This window comes from Cebus imitator, unplaced genomic scaffold (genome assembly GCF_001604975.1).
Source record: "Cebus imitator isolate Cc_AM_T3 unplaced genomic scaffold, Cebus_imitator-1.0 Scaffold388, whole genome shotgun sequence".
NCBI lineage: Eukaryota > Metazoa > Chordata > Mammalia > Primates > Cebidae > Cebus > Cebus imitator.
This window is the reverse complement of record NW_016107703.1, coordinates 1,174,178-1,198,651: the sequence shown is the minus strand read 5'-3', so window position 1 is coordinate 1,198,651 and position 24,474 is coordinate 1,174,178. Positions and strand designations below refer to the sequence as shown.

The window sequence follows — 24,474 nt, the reverse complement described above, 5'->3', positions numbered from 1 at the left end:
CACCTCCACCATCATTATCACCATCACCACCATCACCATCACCACAACCATCATCACCATCTTCACCATGACCATCATCATCAGCACTATCATCACCTTCATCATCACTGTAATGATTATCACCACCATCACCATTGCCTCCACCATCACTGTCACTGTCATCGCCTTCACCATCACCATTATCACCATGACCTTCATCACCATTCTCATCACATCACCTGCATCACTATCATCAGCATCTTCACCACCATCATCACCTTCACCACCTTCATCATCTCATCATCACCTCCACCACCACCATCATCACCACAACGACCATGGCCATCTTCACCATGACCATCATGATCATCATCACTATCATCATCTTTATCACTACCATGACATCATCATCACTATCTTCATCTCACCACCACCACCGTCACCTTCATCATCACCATCATCACCATGTTCATTTCATCACCTCACCACCACCATCATCACCATCACAACCATCATCACTATCTTCACCATGACCATCATCATCACTATCATCACCCTCAACATCACCATGACATCATCACCATCAACACCATCACCTTCATCATCACCATCATCATATTCATCATTTCATCACCTCACCACCTCCACCATCATTATCACCATCACACCATCATCACCATTACAAGCATCATCACCATCTTCACCATGACCATCAACATCATCACTATCATCACCTTCATCATCACCATGACATCATCAACACCATCCTCACCATCTCACCACCATCATCACCATATTTACATTTCATTACTTCATCACCTCCACCATCACCATTACCACTTCTACCATCATTATCATTATCACACCATCATCACCATCACTACAACCATCACAGTTTTCACCATGACCATCATGATCAACAATATCATCACCTTCATCATCACCATTATCACCACCACCATCACCATCATCTCCACCATCACTATCACTGTCATCACCTTCACCATCACCATTATCGCCATAACCTTCATCACCATTGTCATCACATCACCTTCATCACTATCATTATCACCATCATCAGCACCTTCATCACTAACATCACCTTCATCACCATCACCATCAACATCACCACCCTCATCACCATCAACACCATCACCATGATTATCACTATCACCATCATCACCAGTACCATCATCACTATCACCAACAACATTACCATCACCATCATCATAACTATCACCATCATCACCAGCACCGTCAGCACTATCACCATAACCATCACCATCAACTTCATCATTATCACCATCACCAGCGGCAGCAGCAGTAGCAGCAAAATATCCAGGTTTGGCTGGATAAACACAATGTGGGCCATCCAAACAACAGGATATTATTCAGCCTTGAAAAGGAAGGGCATTCTGACACCTGCTACAACATGGATGGCCCTTGAGGACACAATCCAAGTGAAATAAGCCAGTCACAGAAGGACAAATCCTGTAGGATCCCCCTTATACCAGGCAATAAAGTTCAAACTCATAGAGACAGAAAGTGGAAGGTTGGTGGTTCCCAGGGGATGGGAAAGAGGGATGAGGAGTGTGTGTTTCATGGGGACAGAGCTTCAGCTTGGGAAGATGAAGCATTCTAGAGATGATGGTGGTGAAGGCTGCACAGCAATGTGACCTGCTTAATGCCACTGAATGTACACCTAAAAATTGGTATGACAGTAAATTTCATGTTATCTGTATTTTATCACAATTTTCTTTTCTTTTTTTTTTGAGATAGAGTCTTGCTCTGTCACCCAGGCTAGAGTGCAGTGGTGTGATCTCAGCTCACTGCAACCTCCACCTCCTGGGTTCAAGCGATTCTCCTGCCTCAGCCTACCGAGTAGCTGGGATTACAGGCATGCACCACCATGTCCAGCTGATTTTTGCATTTTTAGTAGAGCCAGGGTTTCACCATCTTGGCCAGGCTGGTCTCGAACTCCTGACCTTGTGATCCACCCACCTCGGTCTCCCCAAATGCTAGGATTACAGGTGTGAGCCACCGTATCTGGCCATTTTATCACAATTTTTAAAAATAAAACATTTTTAAAGGGCCTAGCCACTGGAACTCCAACTCACTCCACCTCTGGCCTCAGCCTACACTACCCCACAGTCTCACACATGCTCGGGGGTCACAGCCAGGGTAAGGCCACAATCCCCTGTGCCACTAAGCACCCCTGGGTCTGGCCCCGTGTGTTCCACCGCCTCTGTCCTGGAGGCATGGCCGGGCCACAGGGTAGGTGACCTTGTATTCTGCTCCTGGGGAAGCTGCCCCCTTAGGAGGCTTTTCGCAGAGTTTCTCCCATGGCTGACTCTGAGGATGGACAGCGGGGCCAGGAGGCCACAGCTGTGGGACTGAGAACCTGGCTGGTGAATCAGAGAGACATGCGTGGCCAAATTTAGAACACAGGAGGACAACTTCCTCCCAAAGACCCATTGTTCACCAACTGGAGCTGGCCCGCCCCAGGCGCACAGACTTCCCAGAGGGACCAGGTGCCCAAGGGCCCCAGCCTCACTCAACGTCATCAGAAGGTCTGGGGGGAGGGGAGAAGAGGGGCCGCCCCAAAAAGGCATGAGATGTCCACAACCCACCACCCGCATGACCACAGCCACCACAGCCAGCCCTCCGCTTCAGTGGGTGGATGGCCATGGGGTGCAGTGGTTCAACAGCCCTGCAAATTGATTTGTCCAGAACTGCGCATCTGTTAGGATTTTCCCAGCCAAAACATCCGTCTTTATGGCAATGGTCTTTGCACGGTGCTTAACTCTCCCCACTTTGCTGCCAGGAATCTGGTTGGGGTAATCCAGGACCTTGGAACCGCCCGCTGCATTCCACATCTGTCTCGTCTGGGAACGCCTGCGCGGCGGTGCCCCGAGATACCGGTGGGAAACAAGATCTGGAAACGTCTGCCATGGAAAGCCGGGGCCCCAGGGGTTTTTTTGGTCTCTTTGCTGATGGGCGGGGAGAGTGTTGAGGGGAAGGAGGAAGATGGTGCTTTTTATAGGGTTTTTTTTTTTTTTGGTGGGGGAGAGGGTGTTACTTACATTAACAAAAATAATCAGAGAGAAAATATCAAGGCAAAGGCACTTGTCAAAGGAACCACACAAATCAGACCATGCTTTGCCGAAGACACATCAGCCAGTATCCCTGACTCCGTCCACAAGCGGCATTTTACTTGAAGCATTACTTTTAAGGTTCTTGTCTCCCAGTGCAGAAGTCCCAGGTTTGAGCTGACCGAGGCCTCAGCCTCGCACCTGGCCCTCTATCCACATGGAGAACAGCCTGCTGGCCAGCTGCCCCAACTCACATAAACACTCACTCACACTAAAAGGCAAGTGAAGACATCCCATGCATTTGGGAAAGCAGTTGACCTCTCAAGCCATCTCACAGTTCAGCTGGGCACTGGGAAGCTCTCCCCCGCCCCCAAGCCGCTGGGCCGAACATCCAGCTCACTGGGAAAGGGCAGCCATGATGTGCCCAGGACACAGCCTGTTGTGCACAGGCCCTGGGAGAACTTGCCTACAAAGGGGGGTTTCAGGGGCACGCAGCCCCCTCCCCTGCACCCAGGGTGCCCTGCAATGATAGGGAGGCGGGTCAGAGCCAGGTGTACCTGTGTGTCCCGCTCAGTCAGCTATGGCCACTGGAGCACCCAGGAGCGCACCCCAGCAGGGTCTGAGCGGAGCAGGGAGCACTCGCAGCCCAGGGAAGGCATTCTGGCACCCGGTGGGCAGCAGACAGGGAGAGGCCAGAACCCCTCTAAGCCCTGACGGAGCTCTCCCACCTGTAATGACTCCGGCCAGCAAGCCCACAGACCCCATGGACAGGGCCACCTCAGGGCCAGAAACCTGGGGCCCCAAAACCTTCACTGTCCCCATGCAGTTGTTCGTGTGCACACAGCCCACACAGGGCCCAGGTGGAGGCTCAGAGCCGAGCCCTGGGGTTCTGGAAAAGCATTTCTTCCAGTCCAGCCCAGAAGGAATGTTTTTATTTTCCTGCTGGAGGCCAGGCCAAATGGGCTCCTCTTCAAGATGCTGAGATTCCCCTCAGACAGGGAAGACTTGGCACCAACCCACAGTGACCACTGGGCACAGGCCAAGCCCGGAGCCTTGGTGGGTCTCACCTGCCCTGACCCTTGAGAGGAGGCAGGACACACGGCCAGTGCAGGTTCCAACACAGGCAGACACCCCCAAGCCTCTGGAAGGTCGACCGCAGGCTCCTGGGGAGCCCTAAGGCCAAGGGTGGGCCGGGGACATGGTTCTGAGCACTTCTCGTTTGGGTCTCAGAAGAGGTTTGTAGCATCTGGGCAGGATGTTCCAAAGCGACTTTCACACTCCTCATTGAGGAGCTTCAGGGCACGGGAGACCCTCCCCTGCTTGGGATTTGCAGCTCCGCTTTCCCGAGGCCTCGCTCCACCCTCCCCCAAACCCCTGTGCTCCTGCGCTCGACTCAGGCCTCCTGTGTCCCTGCGGCTGTCAGGATACCCTCCATCTGGTAGAATCCTACTTGTACTTCAATACCCAGTTCCCCCTCCCCCACCTGCCCAGCAGTGCACAAGCTTCCCCCATACCCCACTGTCCCCTCAGGGTGACTGCCCTTCGCTGCGGCCAGCCTGCTCCTGTCTGGTTTATTTTCCAGGCAGCAAGGCCCTTGGCAAAGCGGCTGGACTGTTTCCCTCCTCTCCAAATCAGCCCCCAACTACTGCCATTGCAGCCATCACACCCAGAGTAACACTGATGTTCCAACCCCGGTCAGTGGAACTCTGCACCGGAGCCCCCCAAGACGTGCCCTGACTGCTCTCCCACCTTGGACCGCTGCCTGTGGCCCCCTCCCTCCCGGTATCCAGGCCCCTGCCCCACGGCTACTGCCCCTCCACCCTCCCTGCAGCCCGAGCAACACCACTCCTGGCATTCTCTGCGTCAGGTCCCGCTTCCTGTCTCTTCCAAGCCCTCACATCCTTCCAAGGCATCTCATGCCCCTAGAACGCCAGCCCAGGAGGGAGGACAGGGGTGTGCCTGCAGTCCACCGCGTCTCTCCAACACCAGGACCCTGGAGCTGATGCCTGGGAAACACGCATGGCTTAGACCCTGCAGCTCCAGCACTCACGCAGAGCCTCCTCCAGACGGCGACCCCAAAAGAGAGACATGTAGGAATCAAAAGGGCCACTGTAAGTAGGCAGCAACACTTCAAAGGCACGAATGTGGCATGGCACAGGCACTGTCTGAGAGACCCCAGCCAGAAGCCTTGTGATGAAGGCCAAGTTTGTCCGAGAGACTCCAGCCCCAGAGCCTCATGGCGCAGTCCGAGTCCATCCAACAGACCTTGGCCCCGGAGTCTTGTGATGCAGGCTGGATCCCAGATGACCCCACACAATGATGGGGCATGCATGGGGTTCCCCAGGGGTCCTGTTTTGCACGGGTCCCCTTCCTAAAAGCAACCAGCAACCCATGGATTCTGAACAATCGGCCGCCCCCTGGTTCAGACAGGGAGGAGGCAGGGGGTTCTGATGAGCCAGGAATGTTGTTTTGCAGTTGTTTCAATGTTGTGGACATTCATAAAGTTAATTTGCTAAGAGAGGAGATAAATCCAATCTCATGTTCCCATGGCAACGCCTCCCAGGCCCTGTGTGGGAGAGAGCTGGGAAATTTCAGTCTCGGGATTTTTACGGGGAACCGGCTCCCAGGGTCCAGCTGCCCCCAGGCTGTGGGGAGGTCTCTGGGAGGGGAACTCGAGGGACCTGGAAAAGCAGTCATGGAGGCCCAAATGAAGGAATGTGTGGAGGGAACCTGAGCCGGTGCTGGGCGGGCAACGCCCCACCAGCCCTGGCCGAATGCCACTCCGCTTTCCTGCCCGTGGGGAGGTGACGGAGCAGCTGGATGGCACCCGCCTCCGGGAGCCTGCACAGCCCCGACACACCCTGCCATCTCTCCACCAGGCCCTGGGTGTCGCTCTCACTGGGAGTGAGCCGGTGTCCACCCAACGCAGGGCACAGAGATAACACCTCTGCCCCTACTGCTATAGAACCAAGGACTCTGTCCCCATTTTGAGCTACTGGGGCCCAAGGCTGCTCCCCAACCTTTGGTAAGAGCCCCTAGAAAGAGTCAGCTCCCCTCACCCCAATGTCGACAGCAGGTGCGGGCCTTGCGAGGATGCAGGACACCCAAGCCCTGGGGCTCAGGGCTCCCGCTGATGCATGTGGTGCGGTGGGCACAGCAGCGTTCCATCTCCACAACACAGCTCCCAGGTTCACAACCCACAGGCCTGCAGAGGATTGATCGTTCCAGTCCACTGATAATATTTTCCAACAGCTGGAGATCAGTGGGGATCAGGTGTCTAAGGGGCTGGCAGCTCCCCACAGCTTCAGAGATAGCAGACGTGACCCCATGGGGCCGGGGACAAGGAAAGGCAGCCTCTACCTAGGCAGGGACCTGGCCCTGCAGAGAGACTCTCAGGGGTCCAGGGAGTTGGGGTTCCTACCGCCTGGCCCTGCCTTCCTGGTTACCTCCATGGCGCCCAGCTCAGCTGTGCAGCAGAGCTACCCCAGGCCTGCAGGTGTTCATCCCTCACAGGTGTGTGCAGGGGTTGTTCTCCACACATGTGTGGAGCCAGGGCCGCCACACTGGAAGGAAATCAGCTCCTGAAACAATCACATCTTCAGGCAGAGCAGGAGCTAGACACCGCAGGCTGCTGTTGCAGACTGGGCCAGTCTTTGCTGGTGTCCACCCCGGAAAGCCAAGGGGAGCAGGAGGCCCCGGCGGGGGGAGGTAGGAGTAGGGTGAGGCGGGAGATCCATGGCCCCTCAGGGCTGAGGCCTCATGCACAGAGTATCTACTCGACAAGGCTGTGATTTATAAAACAATGTGCTTTAGAAACTGCTGGAGGAAGAATGACAGTGACCAGCCAGGGCAGGACTCTGGCCCCAGGGAGAGCGGGGGACCGGCATCTCCTCCGTGCACTGCTTCAAGGAAAACAGAAACGGCACCCGCCCAGGAGAGCAGCCACCAAGACTCCCGCGCCTGCCGAGAAGCCGCCCCGCAGCCAGGGAGAGCCAGGGTGGCAGCCTGGCGCCGCCACACCTGTCTGATGCCGTTGGTGGCTGCCCGGGTCGAGCAGTCCACAGCTGGAAACCACAGAAGGCTCCGAAGCGCGTCGGTTCCAAGCCTCTGATCCCTGCACCCTGGGGTCACACTGTGACTTACCAAATTTGGCTGATCACAGAGGAAAAGCGAAAAAAATCCAGGTTGCCAAGGAGACCCCTTCAAATACATTTTACAGTGCTGTGAAAGTGATACCTTCCTCTCGGGTTGGGTTTCGTTCCGGAGGCCGAGCAAGGCGCTGTTTTATGTGTATCTGCACAGTCCCCCTCGCCTCCCCTGCCAACCTCCACACACACTCAGTCAGTGGTCAGGGCATCCAGCAGCACTCCGCTCTCCCCACAGATGCCAGCAGGCCCCGCACCGAATCCCAACCCCCCGAAGCCTTTCTGGGAAGCCTTCTGTGCATCCGTGCGTGGGGGCTCCTGGGGAGGGGGCAGCCAGCGTCCGACCCCAGCACCCCTCCTGGGCCTCTGCAGGGAGCCTGTAGAACCTCTGGGAAGCAGCTGTTCCCAAAACAAAACCATGCTGCCCAGAGCCGGGTGAGCCCCCCAAGATGACCACAAAAATCAGCCATAATGGCCTTTAGCGGATGCACCTCTGCAGGGCCTAGCTCCCAGAGCCAGCAAAATACACAAGAAGATAAAATCCCAGTTGTCAGCAGGGAAAAGGACTGGGGGCAAAAGGCAGAAAACACCAGAAGTGGCACTGGCAGGTAGTTGGGCACACCGTGGTGAAGGCACCTCGGACAGAGCCTCCAGGCTGTGGGAGGTGGCGTCTGCCCCTCCCCTGGCCTGTCCTCAGCCGATGACCCTGGCATGGATGTGGAGGGCACGGCCAGCAGAGCCCCGCACCCTCACCCAGAGTGCTGTTGGGGGGCTCCCAGGACACCAGGCACACCCTCAACATGAAAAACATGCCCGTGCAACTCGGTAACCCCTTCTCCGTTCCAGAGTGAGAACATCACGTGCGCTGCCTTGATCTGCTCTCCGTGAAGACGCACGCATGATCTGTACCCACCACACACATTTTCATGATTTTCCTACACGGGGCCTTGGACACAGCTGGGAGAGGGGTTTGGTCCACAGAGAATAATGGGTGATTGTCCGAATCAGCCACAGCTCCTCATTTTCTCAGTTTCAAGACCACTAAAACTGGGGCTGCCAACTCAGAAGTCCCCAAGGGCCTGCAGAGACAGCTGAGGAGCCAAGAGCAGGTCTGGGTGAGGCTGTGGAAAATGGGGAACCCTTTCACACCAAAAGCATCTGCCTCTCAGCTCCAGCTGGGGATAGCCTGACGGGGCTTCAGGTCCAGTGTGGCCAGATCTCAGATTTTTTAAAGAGAAGCAAGAGATCCAAATTTCTTTTCTTTTCTTTTTTTGAGACAGGCTCTTGCTCTGTGGCCCAGGCTAGACTACAATGGCATGATCTCAGCTCACTGCAACCTCTGCCTCCTGGGTTCAAGTGATTCTTGTGCCTCAGCCTCCCAGTAGCTGGGATTACAGGTGCCCACTACCACGCCAGGCTAATTTTTGTATTTTTAGCAGAGATGGGGTTTTGCCCTTTTGGCCAGGTTGATCTCAAACTCCTGACCTTAAGTGATCCATCCGCCTTGGCCTCCCAAAGTGCTGGGATTACAGGCGTGAGCCACCTCACCTGGCCAGAGACCGAGATTTTTATGTGAAATCTCTTGATTGTAAAATATCAACGAGCAATTCAAATGTTTAAAAAAACACTGCAGAGGCCAACACAAATTTGTCTCTGGGCCAGATTCAGCATGTAAGCACCAGTTTGTCAATGGGTACAAAACCCAGGGCAACTAAAGATATCTGCATTTCCCCCTGTCGCTGCAGTCACCCTGCTGGCAGTGGGGTCGTGGGGAGAGCTGCTGCCACTGCTCTGTTGCCTAAGCCAGGAAGGGCTCTACTTATGTAATTATTCCAGTGGCAATAACTGGTGAGAACTGAGGAGCCATTCCCAAACAGCGACTTAAACCACAATTTGTTGTTATCCCTCACAGTTTTGGGGGTTGGTGGGTCTCATCCGGGTGGTTGCAGCCAGCTGGAAGTGGGGGCGATGACCTCATCGGACAACTCAGCTGGCGGGAGGTCCAAGATGGCGCAGTCATACGGCGGCTGTTGACAATGGGCGTTCATGGCTGCACTGGCTGGGTGGGCGTCTCAGAGCACAGCCACTGGGCTCCAAGGAGAGCATCCTGGGAGAAGATTCCCAGAGGCTATGGTGGAAGCCATAAGAGTTTGGAGGACCCAGTCTTGGGTGTCCTACAATATCATTTGACTGCATTCTTTCCATCAAGTGCGTAACTAAATTGGGGAGGGGGTTAATCTCCACTTTTCCATGTGAAAGACAGCCAAGAATTTGAAGCCATCTTTTTGTTTGTTTGGTGGTTTTGGTTTTGGTTTTTGGTTTTGGTTCTGAGACAGGGTCTCTCTCTGTCACCCAGGCTGGAGTGCAGGGGTGCAATCACAGCTCACTGTAGCCTTGAACTCCTGATCTCAAGCAATCCTCCTGCCTCAGCCTCCCAAGTAGCTGGGACTACAGGTGTGCACCACCACACCCAGATAATTTTTTGCCCATCTTATGGTGCTAATTTAAAAAAAAAATTTTTTTTTGAGAGGGAGTGTCACTCTCGTCGCCCAGGCTAAGGGGCAGTGGTGTGATCTCAGCTCACCACAACCTCTGCCTCCCCAGTTCAAGCTAGTCTCTGCCTCAGCCTCCCAAGTAGCTGGGATTACAGGCGCCTGCCATCACGCCCGGCTACTTTTTGTATTTTTAGTAGAGACAGGGTTTCACCATCTTAGCCAGACTGGCCTTGAACTCCTGATCTCATGATCCACCCACCTCGGCCTCCCAAAATGCTGGGATTACAGGTGGGGAGCCACCACACCCAGCCCGAGAAGTTTTAAATTTTTAGTAGAGATGGGGTCTCACTATGTTGCCCAGGCTGGTCTTGAACTCCTGGGCTCAAGTGCTCCTATCTTGGCCTCCCAAAGTGCTGGGATTCCAGCATGAGCCATAGAGCCCAACAGCCACCTTTGATACACCAGATTTCAGCGGTGGGGTTGTGATGCATGGATGGCTGAAGGGGGCTCCCTCCACCTGAGCACAGACCCTCACTGGAGGATTTGGGCTCATGGAGATGCCCAGACAGTGTCTTCCCCAGGTCACTGCTGCAGTGAGATGCAGACAGAGCCAGAGGAGAGATGTTCCTGGAGAATCAGGAGGGCAGGAGCCTGTCAGAAGAATGAAAGGCTGGTCGGTGAGATGTAGAAACCCTCACGCTGATGGTGTCTGGATGTGGTCACACAGGTGTCCATGGAGACTCCGGGGGGCCATCTTCAGGCGGAGATGCCACCCTACCATCCCTTCAGTTCCACGGTGACGTCAGGGCACGAAGAGCCTTGTGCTGGAATGCCCTTCAGATAACCGAGCAGGCCATGGGCTCCCACCTCAGACAGGCAGCAGAGTCTAACCAAACAGAAACATGGGCCTGGAGGTGCCCACAAAGCTCTGAAATAAAAGCCCCAGCACAGCCCTACGTGAAGCCTTCAATTTTGCCCCATGAGGCCATGCCCAGGGATGGTCTCTCCTCTGCACATGGGCAGGCGTGCCCTCTGGATCCTGTCCTCTGCACATGGGCAGGCGTGCCCTCTGGATCCTGTCCTCTGCACATGGGCAGGCGTGCCCTCTGGATCCTCTCCTCTGCACATGGGTGGGCATGCCCTCTGCATCCTGTCCTCTGCACGTGGGCAGCCGTGCCCTCTGGATCCTCTCCTCTGCACACGGGTGGGCGTGCACTCTGGATCCTCTCCTCTGCACGCGGGCGGGTGTGCCCTCTGGATCCTGTCCTCTGCACATGGGCAGGTGTGCCCTCTGGATCCTTTCCTCTGCACATGGGTGGGCATGACCTCTGCATCCTGTCCTCTGCACGTGGGCAGCCGTGCCCTCTGGATCCTGTCCTCTGCACAAAGGTGGGCGTGCACTCTGGATCCTCTCCTCTGCACACGGGTGGGCGTGCACTCTGGATCCTCTCCTCTGCACTCGGGCGGGCGTGCCCTCTGGATCTGTCCTTTGCACATGGGCAAGTGTGCCCTCTGGATCCTCTCCTCTGCACACGGGTGGACGTGCCTTCTGGATCCTTTCCTCTGCACGCAGGCAGGCATGCCCTCTAGATCCTCTCCTCTGCACACGGGTGGACGTGCCCTCTGGATCCTCTCCTCTGCACGTGTGGCGGGCATGCCCTCTGGATCCTCTCCTCTGCACACGGGTGGACGTGCCCGCTGGATCCTCTCCTCTGCACGTGGGCAGGCGTGCCCTCTGGATCCTCTCCTCTGCAGACGGGTGGGCAGGCGTGTCCTCTGGATCCTCTCCTCTGCACGCAGGCAGTCATGCCCTCTGGATCCTTCCTCTGCACACGGGCAGGCGTGCACTCTGGCATCACAGCTGGGCTCACTCCCCTCTTGGGGCCCCGCCAGAGCCTCCTTCTACGCTGACCAGAATCATCACGTGGGTTGCCCATGGTTTCTTCCTTTCCCTCCTCCTTTTCTCCTTTTGAAGAAGCGTCCCCTACTCTACAGACCGGAAATACTGCCTGAGAATCGTTCCCCAGCAGGGACCCCTTCGTGAATATTCGTACAGCCTGCCATATGTTTCGGTCAGAGACAAGAATCATTCATTCTTCACACAACGAGCATTCCAGGATATGGAGAGGGAAGTGACTCAGGTTTTGGGATCCCAAATCCACCACGTGGAGTTCCGTGAAGGTGGCTGCCCCATCGAGACCTGCCTTGGTACTGCTTCCAGGACCGCAGAAATTTCCCGGTGCCTCCAACGCCCCAGCCAGCCTGGCTGCCTCCGGCCTCTGCCATTTCTCCTGCTCTGCCCCAGCCTTCCAGATCTTTCTTTACAGGAGTGCCACATTGGGAAGCACATGGGATGAGGGGCAGGAGAGACCCTGAATGTGGCCCTCAGGGAAGGGTAGTGAGGATTTGGTGCAGGGGCCAAGTCTGGGTCTCCAGAGAAATGCACATTTTCTTCCCACAGGAACTGTGCCACCCTGACTCGAGCATTTCCCGATGGCAGGTACAGAGTTGCGGCGTGTGCTTAGGGAGTGTTCAAGCATAAGATTCTGCTTGCCCTTGAGGGCCAGAGACGTGGGAAACATGTCAGACACACAGGAGCACACGTGGTTCTGCAGAGCTGGGCAGGTCACCACATGGCCTGGATGGGTCACCCATTCCTGCCCGGGGCCACTTGGGGAGGGGATTCCTCAGGGAAGCCACGGCCTAGGCACAGGCTCTGGGGGATGGACGTGCTGCCGGCTCTGGGGTTCCGGTCCAGGTTCCTCCAGCATTACTCCATAGAGAGCTTCAGATAACAGGGCAGGCCAGAGTGCAGATAACCACGGTGCACAGGTGATGCAGGGTGGGCGGGCACGGAAGTGGGCCTTAGCCTGTGAGAGTTCTTGGCTTTGCCCGGAAAGGATTCAAGGACCAGCAGGAGGTGGAATAAACAGCTTTACTGAGGCGGCCGTATTTGGTGTTACAGCTCCGAGCTGTTCCTCCTAGGCTATGCGCTGAGGGTAGTGACTTTGGCAGTCCCACTGATACCCACTTTTAATTACATGCACATAAAGGGGTGCATTATACAGAGATCTCTGGTTATGGGTGGAAATTTTTGGGGTCATAGGCTCCTTGCCATGGAAAGGGGCGGGAGCTCCCAGGCATTGCCAAGGCAACAGTAAACTGCCACGGAGGGCTGGTGGGTGTGGCTTGGGGAGAGCTGCTTGCACCCTGGCCCTGTTTTAGCCAGTACTCAATTAGGTGCAGTGTCCAAGCCCCACCTCTGGAGTCCAGTCCCACCTGCTAGCTCACAGGCACAGAGTCCCTCACCAGCACCTGGAATGGGAGTTCATATGCACATTCCTGCTCTGTCCCCACGACAGCTGCTCAGCCCACCCAACAGTCTGGATGAAGCCACCGTGGACTGCAGCTCCAGCATGTCTCAGGGGCTCCATGGAGCCACCTGTTGCCCGCCCGTGATGGGGCTGTGGTGTGAGACGGCAAAAATGACTCACACTTATCCAGGTAGAGAAGCTGCCACCGTCTTTTTAAAATTAAACTTTTAATTTTGCCATCATCATAGATTTGTGTGTCGTTGGTAGAAATAATACAGAGAAATCCTGCGTACCCTAAATGTATGCAGTGCCCCCAACAGTGACCCGCTAGGTACACACGGCGCCACGCCACAGCCAGGACACGGACGCAGTGCCATCCCCAACGCCACTCCCTTCCTCAGCTCTACCCGCCCTTGCACGCCCTGTGTGCAGGTTTCAGGCAGGTTTTTTGTTTTGCTTTTCGAGACAGAGTCTCACTCTGTCACCCAGGCTAGAGTGCAATGGTACAATCTCGGCTCACTGCAACCTCCACCTCCCGGGTTCAAGCAATTCTCCTGCCTCAGCCTCCCAAGTAGCTGAGCTTACAGGCACCCACCACCACACTCGGCTCATTTTTGTATTTTCAGTAAGACAGGGTTTCACTGTGTTGGCCAGGCTGGTCTCGAACTCCTGACCTCAGGTGATCCACCCGCCTCAGCCTCCCAGGGTGCGGGGATTACAGCCACGGGCCACTGAGCCTGGCCAGTTTCACGCAGTTTTATCACACATGCAGATCAGGCACCAGCCACCTTTCTAAGAAGGGAGCCTTTCGATGCTTGAGGATGGGGAGGAACCTCGGTGGCAAGAGTGTGAGGCCACGGCCCACCCACCCCGTGGAGGCCCCAGACAAGCATGTGGTCACAGAGCGGCATTGACTGCAGAGGAAGGGTGAGGCAGGAGTGGAAGAGGAGCAGGTAGGACGCACCCCCACCCAAGTGCACACACACAGCACCCGCATGGGAAGCGTGTCTCACCTCCGTGATGATGTAAAAGTCATCCCCAGGCTCTCCCTGGACCACGATTTTCTCTCCATCTTCAAACTGGACAGGCTCCAGTGCATCAGCCACAGTCAGGCGCTCCCACTTCTCCAGGGACTCTGTCGGGGGAGGACAGGTCATCCCGGGGTCCACACCTCCCTGGCCACAGTCCAAGACAAAAGCAACCACTCTTTCCGAAAGACAGCCTCTGAAGCACCCATAACACCAGCTCCGTGACCAGCAAACTGCGTAAAATGAGGCCGTGATACCGGCCCCCAGCACCTCTGTGCCAGGGGGCCTGGGTTTTCTTGCAATCAGCGGGTCCCAGACCCATGTGGCTCATGTGCCCTCTTTAGCAGATGCGGAAGGAGCTCTTCTGACGCTTATCCCTGGCTTAATGTAAACACCTGGCAGTGAAAACTGACTCCAGGTTAACTCAGTATGAAAATACTTCTGTTATCTTCATAAGAATAGAGTTGCTTACATTTTTACAAACAATGGAGTCCCAGCTAAGCACAAAGGCTACTAAATGATTTAAAATAATTCAGAGGCCAGGCACAATTGGCTCAGGCCTGTAATCCCAAGACTTTGGGAGGCCAAGACTTTGGGAGGCTGAGGCAGGATGATCGATCACTTAAGTGCAGGAGTTCAAGACCAGCCTGGCTAATACAATGGGAGCCCATTTCTACCAAAAATGTTTTAAATTAGCCAGGCATGGTGGTATGTATCTGTAGTCCCAGCTACTCAGGATGCTAAGGTAGGAGGATCACTTGAGGCCAGGAGTTCAAGACCAGCCTGGGCAACATAGTGAGATCTCATCTTCACAAAAATTTAAAAATCAGACATCTGTGGTGGCGAACACCTGTGGGCCCAGCTCCTTAGGAGGCTGGGGCAAAAGGATCACTTGAGCTCAGGAGGTCAAGGCTGCAGTGAGCTATGATCACATCACTACACTTCAGCCTGGGAGACAGAGCAAAACCCTGTTTCAAAAAAAAAAAAAATACATGAATAACATAAAATAATTCAGAATGGTAACTTCCAACTCAAAAGAAACACCGTTCATCAGGGGACCGATCAAAGAACACAGGACTGCATTTATGTTGCAAGATTAAGGCGCAGCATACTTCCTACTCTTTTAGGTCAAAATGCTTAATTCTCATGCCAAGTTTATCTTTAAATGATTGCAAATTCAGTGTATCTTTCCACCCTTCTCATGTCTTCCCTTCCCTGTCTTTACTCATCCCTAACCCTTGGAAGGAAAAAAAAATTACTAATGTGAGATATTATAAGAAAATAATGATCACCTGATTAACTCTTTTTTGACAAAAAAAAAAAAATCTTTCCTGGCCTATACAAATCAGATGCTACCTATGTAGGTCAGAAGCTAAAAATAAAAAGCAAAGCATTTATTTTAGATCTAGGTTAGGAGTGAGATTTTTCTCCTTAAAAATCCCTGCTGACACCACGTGTTGCAAAGGAAAATGCTTCCCGTGAACCCCAGGGCCGGGGCAGATTCTGCAGCACAGGGAAGGAGGGTGAGGCCCCCATAACCAGAGTCGCTTGACCAGCTTCCTAAAAACAGGGTCTGTACCAGACAGAAGCTGCTGAATAATTCAGAACCCGGGCGTGCTCCCAACCAGGTCAATGCATCAGTGCACGCCTCACAACTAAATTATGCAGGTGATTTTTTAGTGCAATTATGGCTGGCATTCAGGGTGTAGAATGAGACCAGCACATGAATTTGGAGTGTTTTATTGGTTTCCTTACAAGGGCAGTAAATAGAGGGATTTCATTTCAGAAGTCAGCTACAGTTAGGACGTTCATTTCCACACATGTGATCAGCCAAATGCTTATTACTCTATTATATTTGAAACCTGTAGTAGTCTGAGCTCTGAAAACAAAAATGATCTTCCAACTACATAAATCTTGGAAGAAAACTGACAGAAGAAATCATGGGGAGATGGCACTTTTGGTCCCAATTTTTTTTAAGAGACAGTGTCTTGCTCTGTCACCCAGGCTGGACAGCAGTGGCATGATCACAGCTCACTGCAGCCTTGAACTCCTGGACTCAAGCGATCCTCCCACCTCAGCCTCCCAAAGTGCTGGAATTACAGACATGAGCTACCACACCTGAGTAATTTTTTTTTTTGAGAGACAGGGACTCAGTATGTTATCCAGGCTGCTCTCAAGCTCATGGCCTCAAGTGATCCTCCCACCTCAGCCTCCCAAGTAGCTGGTACTGCAGGCATATACCATCATGTCCAGCTAATCTTTATTTCGCAGAGATGGGAGGCATCTCCATTCACTGTGCAAATTGTACAGAATAAATGCAGGAAAGTGTCCCAAAAAGCACCTCACAAGGTCAACTTGCAGCCACAGGACAAGACATCACAAGGCTGCATGCACCTGCCCAGGTGGAAAACCCATCACTGAGCTCTGAGCTGGAATTCTGCAGACTCGCAGCTCGCATGCGGGCCGTGCTGATACTAGAGGGTCTCCTGTCCTGGGGGCCAAGCCCTGTGCGTTCAGGAGTAGAACATGGAGTCCCAGGAGCACCAAGGCACAAATGCCGTTCCCAGGTTTCTAGTGTGGGGACAGAAATGCCAAAACCCACAGCTTCAGGCTCATCCAGGGCCATCCTGTCTGCAAAGCTGGCTGCAGAGGCACCATCCCGCCAGCCACTTTTGGGAGGACTTTGTGCTGACGGTGACTGGGCAAGAAAAGGGAATAGTGTCTTGTTGTTATTCTTCTGAGAGGCCACAGAGAGTGCTATGTGTGTGCGTGTGTGTGTGCATATGGGTGTGCACATCCATATGCACACACTCACACGCACACACACCCCTACTCTCATACGTGCACACACATGCATGCAAGCCCATGTGCACACACATGCTCTCACACCCATGCACACACGTGCACACATCCACACTCACACCCATGCATGCACACACGTGGGCACATCTATGTGTGCACACATGCACACACTCATGCACACACACCACCCACACCCACATAACCACATGCACACACACGCACATGCACACACACACGCATGTGCATGGTTCTGCCTGCAGGAGCTCAAGGAGCCCCACTGGCCCAGCCAGTGCCACGGCATATAACTCAGGGTTCAGCAGCGTCTTCCTCGCAAGACCGCTGATCAGGTTCACCTGAGGGTGAAAGGGCCGAGGCGCACCTGAAACACCTGCCTGCCCTGTTGTCCTTCCAGGGACTGTGATGGTGGTGGCGTAGAAAGGGCAGAGATGGCTCCCAGAAAAACCACCCTTAAAGGGGAACCAGAACAGTCAGGGAAAGCAGCTCAACCCAGCTCGCACATGTACAGGGAGGTAACACTGGCTTTCAGCTCAACATGGACTGGCGTGGAGGGAAGGCCGGGGACATGACTCTGATGGCAAAGGGAGAAGCAGACACGAAACACACAGGATGGCAGAGACGCTGAGAGGCAGGACAGCCATGCCCACAGGAGAGGATGCGGGCTCTTGGGCTTTGCCAACAAGTACAGTGTGTGTCTGTGCATACTCATGTTCATGTGCATGCATGCATTTGTGTGTGCAAATATTTACATGTGTGCACATGTGCATGCATGCGTTTGTGTGTACACATGTATGAGTGTGAGTATGCGTGTGCATTGCATCCCAAACTTCCATAATACCAACAACCCTCAGTTTGCCAGCCATGCAGGGAATGGGGAAGAGGTGGGGTGGCCGGCAGGCACCCAGATGTCTATGCGCACAGCCATGCAGGGTGGAGCCACTGACCTAGGATGGAGACCTTGCTAAGGAACTCCTCATACATCTTGCGTTTCCTCAGCGTGCTGCCCTGTTTGGGAGAAAGGGAAAACAGACAAGAAGGTGAATCTTCGTGCCTGAATTATTCTGATGTGTCCAGATTTCCCCAAATGACTGTCAACTTTTAAAGGAGACCCTCCAAGCATTCTGAGTCCCAACAGCCCTTAATGATCCGGAGGCTGTGTGAGCTGCCACAGTGCTCTATGTCCCCGGCCTCCCTCCTCCTTGGGGGGCTTCTGGAGAAGCTCTGTCATGGTTTCTAAGTGCCTTAGCCAGCAGCAGAGTTCCCCACCCAGTTGGGGCCAGTGGCAGGTCCACGCGGTGAGCACACTGCCAGCCAGAGCCTGAACCCGGATTTCTAGCCATGAAGGGGAGGGAGCTCCTAAACACATCTGGAGAAACTGAGGCCAACACAGAGACTCAAGAACATAATGCAAAAGAGAGAGAGTGTGGCTGACATCAGCTTAAAACCCTGGATCCAGCTATGCCTGAAGCTGAATCCTTCCCTGTTAAAGCCAACACTTGACTTCCCTCACCCCTGGGAAAAGCATACTGATTAATACAACACCAACAAACAGGGCCCCGTCAGAATTATGTGAATTCAAAATTAGAATTCATTCTAAAAACTAGGACTACAAATTTGAATTAGAAAAACACACCCCTTCATCGAGCACACATTCCAGCAAGCCGATGGGCCCCGGTGCAAACAGGAATGAGGCCCCTGCTCCAGGCAGTCGGCTCCAGCCTGGTGCGCAGAAAGCAGCCTGGGTCTCAGCCCCTCTCGGCCCTATGCCCAGGCCTTTGTACAGTGCACAAACTCCACAACTGTGCACAGCAGCCACATGATGGGTACAATTCAGCACCGCACACTCAGAAAATAGAGACATACAGTCCACTTGCACAGCAGCAAATCTGATTTTGCTAAAACACAAATGGCCTCATCTACTGACAGAGGCCACATGTTGGAGTAGGGTGAATGCCAGGGTTTGAGTCAGACCGAGAGGTGACATGTGCTAGTGACAAGGCTTTTCTGTGGCCCTAGATAAGTCCCCTGGGGTGTGGAGAGAGGAGGGAGGAGGGAACCTGCTGTGTTGAACGCCCACTCCAGGTCGGTGAGGGGGTTCTTGGGCATGCTGACCCACATCGATCTTGCAACAGATAACCCTGTGAGGGGAATGTGCTTTTGTCCTTATTTTCTGGAGGCAGAAACTGAGGCTCAGCAGGGCTGTGTGACTGCCCTACACAAGAACCATGGAACCAAGAAGGAAAACCCAGGCAGGGCTCTAAAAGCCCCAAAGCTGCCCCTGCCTCTCCACCTGTCAAATGATGACATAGTTTACTCCTCCCTGACATGCTACTTCACGGATTCCCATAATGCCCTGAGACAGAAAACCACAGTGAGCTGAGCAGGGTTTACCAGATGCCTCCCACCTGTGCTGACCAGGGACATGCAGACACAGTGGCATGTGCAGTTTCAGAACACGCCCCTCTCCTCTCCTCCTTCCTGCTCTGTGGCATGTGAAGATGATGGCTGGAGCTGCAGCAGCTATCCTGGGCCCTTGAGGAGCAACAGTAAAAGAGAGCCGGTTCCTGGTCCCCATGGAAAAAGGCACCCACTCTAGACAGACTCTTTCCTGGGCGTGAGAAACAGCGGCGTGGTTTAAGACACTGTTATTTTGACTATTTCCGTTATGTCTGGCATGGCAGCAGCCAGGACTCAACGATCCTCGCTCGCTTCCTGGTGTCCACACCCTGCGTGGTCTGTCCCACGATGAATAGCGCTGACCAATGCAACTAAGACCACAATGAATAGGGCTGACTGGGCTGACCGATGGAACTCCGAGGATGTTCAGGAAATGCATTTGAGATTTGCAAAGCCAGGTTGTAAAAGACACATTGGCTTCTGCCCTACTCTCTCCTGGATGGCTCAGCTGCAGAGACACTCAGAGGAGGAGCACTGCTGTCCTGCCACCCTCCAGCACGGTGGGGGGAACCTGCCACAGCAATCCTCCTCTGCCCATAAGACCTTCTGATCCCCATAGCCAAAGGAGAGTTCTAGGCCAGAGCCGTGCAGCTGGGCTGCTTCCTCCATGACCAACAGGAAATGTAACAAATGTGACTTTGTTGACAGAAGCCACTAAGCTTGAGGCGAATTCGTTATGCAGCCACAGCTAACTAATGCATCCAGCAAAACCTAATCCTAAGGGTTAAGATAGGCTAGGAGACCTAGGTTAGGACAGAAATCTATAAACTCTTCTGAGGCCTACAGCAGGCTGGCTAAACATTCCCCCGCCAGGGACCCTCCCAGCTGCCACAGTGCCTGGGGGCAATGGTGAAAGGACGGTCATTTATTTCACCTTCTAAGCAATGTATGTAGAAAGGAGAGGTCAGGAAGGAGAGATGGACCGGATGTGAGAAGCAAGACCCCTGACACTCAGAGGAGCCCCCCAAATAAATGCCTGTCAGTCTCCCCAGACCTTTTTCTCCTGAGGGGCGCTGTTCAGAGCATCTGCCCATCCACTCCAATCACTTATGAAAATGGAAATCACAATCAGACCCCCATGTGGTGTTTACCAAGCACCCTGGACAGGGGCAGGGGCTGTGCTCATCACATTTTCACAACTCAGAGAGCCAAGGAGGAGGAGAAAGCAGAGGAGGTGGGTGCTTCAGAGGACCATGACTGAAGCTACCCCACTGCCATGGCAACGTGGGGTCTGCCCAGGCCCCGCCTCCAGGGCCTGTGCCCACCCACTGCCCCTGTCCCATCTATCTGTGCCACCCACAATCAGATGGAAACTTGCTTGTGTCTCCTTTAAAAAGGGACCCCTTGAGCACAATGAAGGTTGCCTCACCACATGGGGAAATGAGGGGCCACCAGAGAGCCCCTTCTACAGCTGGGGCTGGGGGAGAGCAGCCCTGGGGACACAGGGTGAGCAGACAGGGGGCAGCCTGCAGCCCTCCCATGCAGCCCTCCTGGCTGGGATGGAGCAGGACTCCAGCTGCTGAGGGAGGAGGCCCTGCGGGAGTGGGGCAGAGGATGAAGGAAGAGAGATGGATCGCTGGGGAAGGAAAACAGCTCAAGGGGGAAGGGCTGAAGGAAAGGCACATGATGCTAAATGCCTGTCCCTGGAAAACTATGACAAAAATGCAAGCTCCAGTGAAATGGGGGAGGAACGGCGGACGTGCAAGTCCCAGAGCACAGCGGCGACTTCTGTGGGGCTCAGGCCAGGTTTTTCCACAGCTACTTATTCTGGACCCTGGTGGCGAGGCTGACCTTTCCCATGGGCACATGTCATTTCCGGTAGTGTGGCCTTCCCCACTCACTCCCAAGCTTCCCTCAATGTCCAGAAACAGACTCCTGGGCCAAACTTCCCACTCACAGAACAGATGACTGAGTCCCATGAAGGTGTGGCTTGAGCCCAATCTCCATGATGGGGATGAGGACCCTAATGACACCCACCCTCCCCTGCCTTCCAGAGCCTCAGCATGGAGGACAGAGTGGACAGTCCACTCAACTTGGACAAGTACAGGGTTCAATGTGTCACCTGCATCACTGAGCCTTGGTGAGAGGAAATCATAAAAATCCCTGCCTCACTGGGTCATTATGAGAAATGAGTCTCAACAAATGTTACATTGCTGCTAATGATGATGGTGATGTTGGTGAGGATAGTGTGAGTGGTGACGACAATGGTGGTGGTGATGGTGATGATGGTGATGGTGGTAAGGATGGTAGTGATGGTGGTGATGACAGTGAGCACAGTGACAGTGATGGTGATAGTGCTGATGGTGGTGATGATGACCGTGATGGTGGTGGGGTGGTAGTATTGAGGATGCTGATGTTGATAATGGTGGTGATGTGATAGTAATGGTGATGATGGTGTTGAAAATGATAGATGGTGATGATAATGATGGTGATGGTGATGAGAATGGTGATAGTGGTGATGATGGTGCTGATGGTGGTGCTGATGGTGGTGATGATGATGATGATGGCAAGAATGGTGGTGAGAATGGTGGTGATGATAATACTTTTGATGATGGTAAGGATGGTGATGGTGATGATATTGATAATGATGATGATGGTGATGGTGAGGATGGTGATAACAGTGATGATGATAGTGATAGTAATGATGGTGATCAGAGTGGCAATGATGATGGTGATAGTGATGATGGTGATGGTGATTATAGTGGTGATGATGATGGTGATGATGGTGGTGATAATGGTGATGATGGTGATGGTGATAATGGTGGTGATGGTGGTGATAATGGTGGTGGTGATGGTAATGATAATGGTAGTGATGTTGGCAATGATGATAGTGAGGGTAGTGGTGATGACAGCGATGGTGGTTATTATGGTGCTGGTGATGGTGAAGATGGATATAGAGATGATGATGGTGATAGTGATTATGGTAATGGTGATAATGGTGGTAATGACGGTTGTGATAAGAGCAGTGATGTTGGCCATGATGATAGTGATGGCAGCAGTGATAGCGATCGTGGTGATTATGGTGCTGATGATGGTGATGGTGATGATGGTGGTGACGGTGATGGTGATAATGGTGGTGATGATGGTGGTGACAGTGGTGATCGTGATAATAGTGGTGATGAAAGTGGTGATAGTGACGTTGGCAATGACGATAGTGATGGTGGTGATGATGGTGCTGGTGATGGTGATGCTGATGATAGTGATGGTGATAGTGATAATGGTGATGATAGTGGTGATGGTGATGTTGTCAATCATGATAGTGAGGGCAGTGGTGATGACAGTGATGGTAGTGATTATGGTGCTGATGGTGGTGGTGATGGTGATGCTGATGATAATGATCATTATGGTGATAATGGTGATGATGATGGTGATGTCAATGATGATAGTGAGGACAGTAGTGATGATAGTGATGGTAATTATGGTGCTGATGATGTGATGCCGATGATAGTGGTGGTGATGGTGATAATGGTGGCGATAGTGGTGATGGTGATGCTATCAATGATGATAGGGCAGTGGTGATGATAGTGATGGTGGTGGTGATGCCGATGATAGTGATGGTGATGGTGATAATGGTGGTGATAGTGGTGATGGTGACGGTGATGTTATCGATGATAGGGCAGTGGTGATGATAGTGATGGTGGTGATGATGGTCCTGATGGTTGTGGTGATGGTGATGCCGATGACAGAGATGGTGATGGTGATAATGGTGTTGATAGTGGTGACAGTGATGTTGTCAATGATGATAGTGAGGGTCCTGATGATGGTGCTGATGATGGTGGTGATGGTGGCAATAATGATGGTGTTGGTTGTTCTTACTGAGCACAGAGAAGTGTGATGATGGGGAAAGTCAGGACATTGCAATTCCATCCCCAGCCTGCCCACGACTCCCCTTGCCCTTGAACTAGTCTTGTCCCTGTGGTCTTCAGTGTCTCCATGAGAAAAGTGACTGAAATGAGCAGCTGTTCTCCATCCTCTCAAATTCCTCACCACTGCATTGCTCGTGCTGTGTCCACCATGGCCCTCGTCTGCTTCCCACTGAGTCACAGGGGGACATCAGGTCCCTGTGCTCAAATATGGGGTTAGACATCTGTGCAAACAGCTACTGACCCAGCATTAGTCCTCAGCAGCCCCCACCACTGCTATGATTTCTCCTCCTCCCAGAAGATGATGATGATAAGCCTGGCTCACCATGCTGAGTGCTCCCCAGCAACCAGGCACCTCCCGAGATCCACACCTTTAGTTGGGCCTACTATTATCTCCCCTAGATAGAGGAAACAGAGGCTCAGCATGGGTGTGACCTGCCTATGACCATTAGGCTGCCAAGTGGTGAGGCCAAGACCTGAAGTGGGACAGTCTTGCTCCAGAATCGATGCTCACACTGCCGGGCAGCTCCACACTCTCCTGAAGGTCATTCTGAACCTCCATTCACATACGCAGCACCTCGTCTGCTCTGGAAGAACAGAAGTGGCATCCACAGGGCACTTACTGTGTGCATGGCGCCACACGTCACCATGCCCCCTCCTCACATGAGACTGGACAAGGGCACCACAGGGCCCAAAACGTGCCCAGGCTGCCCAGGACAGAGAGGAACTGGGATGGTCCAGCCCCTGGGTGCTGCTTTCATGCTGCCAATGCCATGCCACAGCCCTGGGATGGTTGGGCAGCTCTGGACGTGTTCAATGGCACAGGGCCGCTTTCAGATGGAATCTGCTGCAGGCAGAGGGGGCTTAGAGCCACGCAGAGAGAAGCAGAAACCTCAGCGGCCTGGCTCCCCAGGCCCTTCCTCCCCAGTGCCTGGAGACCAGAAGGCAGAGGTGGCTCCAGCACTCTGTTGTGCAGCCCCAAGCCCTTCAGGAGACTCCAAAGGGAGCATGGTTCCCACCGCCCTGAGCACCAACGCCGCAGTAAAGGATGTTGGGCCAGAAGGGCATTCTGCTCCAAAATATGTGCACATAAGCACAGTGCCTCAGGCCTCTGTCACCCAAGGCACACACAGGTGATAAGAAAAGCCGCAGTTAGAGCACAGAGCTGAAGGTGGCCGCGGGCCTGGTGGGCACAGCTGCCTGTGCAGCCACTGGAATCTGAGCTGGCGGCACTGACCTCACCATTTCAACGTGTGGCCCCAGCATGCCCAGTCCAGGGGA

General features: G+C 53.6%; 1 protein-coding gene across 2 annotated transcripts in view; it reads right to left on the bottom strand.

The window, feature by feature from the left end:
- PRKAR1B (protein kinase cAMP-dependent type I regulatory subunit beta) overlaps positions 1-24,474 on the bottom strand; it is a 165,997-nt gene that overhangs the window by 16,273 nt on the left and 125,250 nt on the right. For both annotated transcript variants that reach the window (XM_017508272.1, XM_017508271.2), the window contains exons 8-9: positions 17,818-17,878; positions 14,039-14,160 (exon numbers count right to left, since the gene is read on the bottom strand). In XM_017508272.1, the coding sequence (XP_017363761.1) occupies positions 14,039-14,160; positions 17,818-17,878 (183 nt within the window). The remainder of the gene's footprint in view (positions 1-14,038; positions 14,161-17,817; positions 17,879-24,474) is intronic.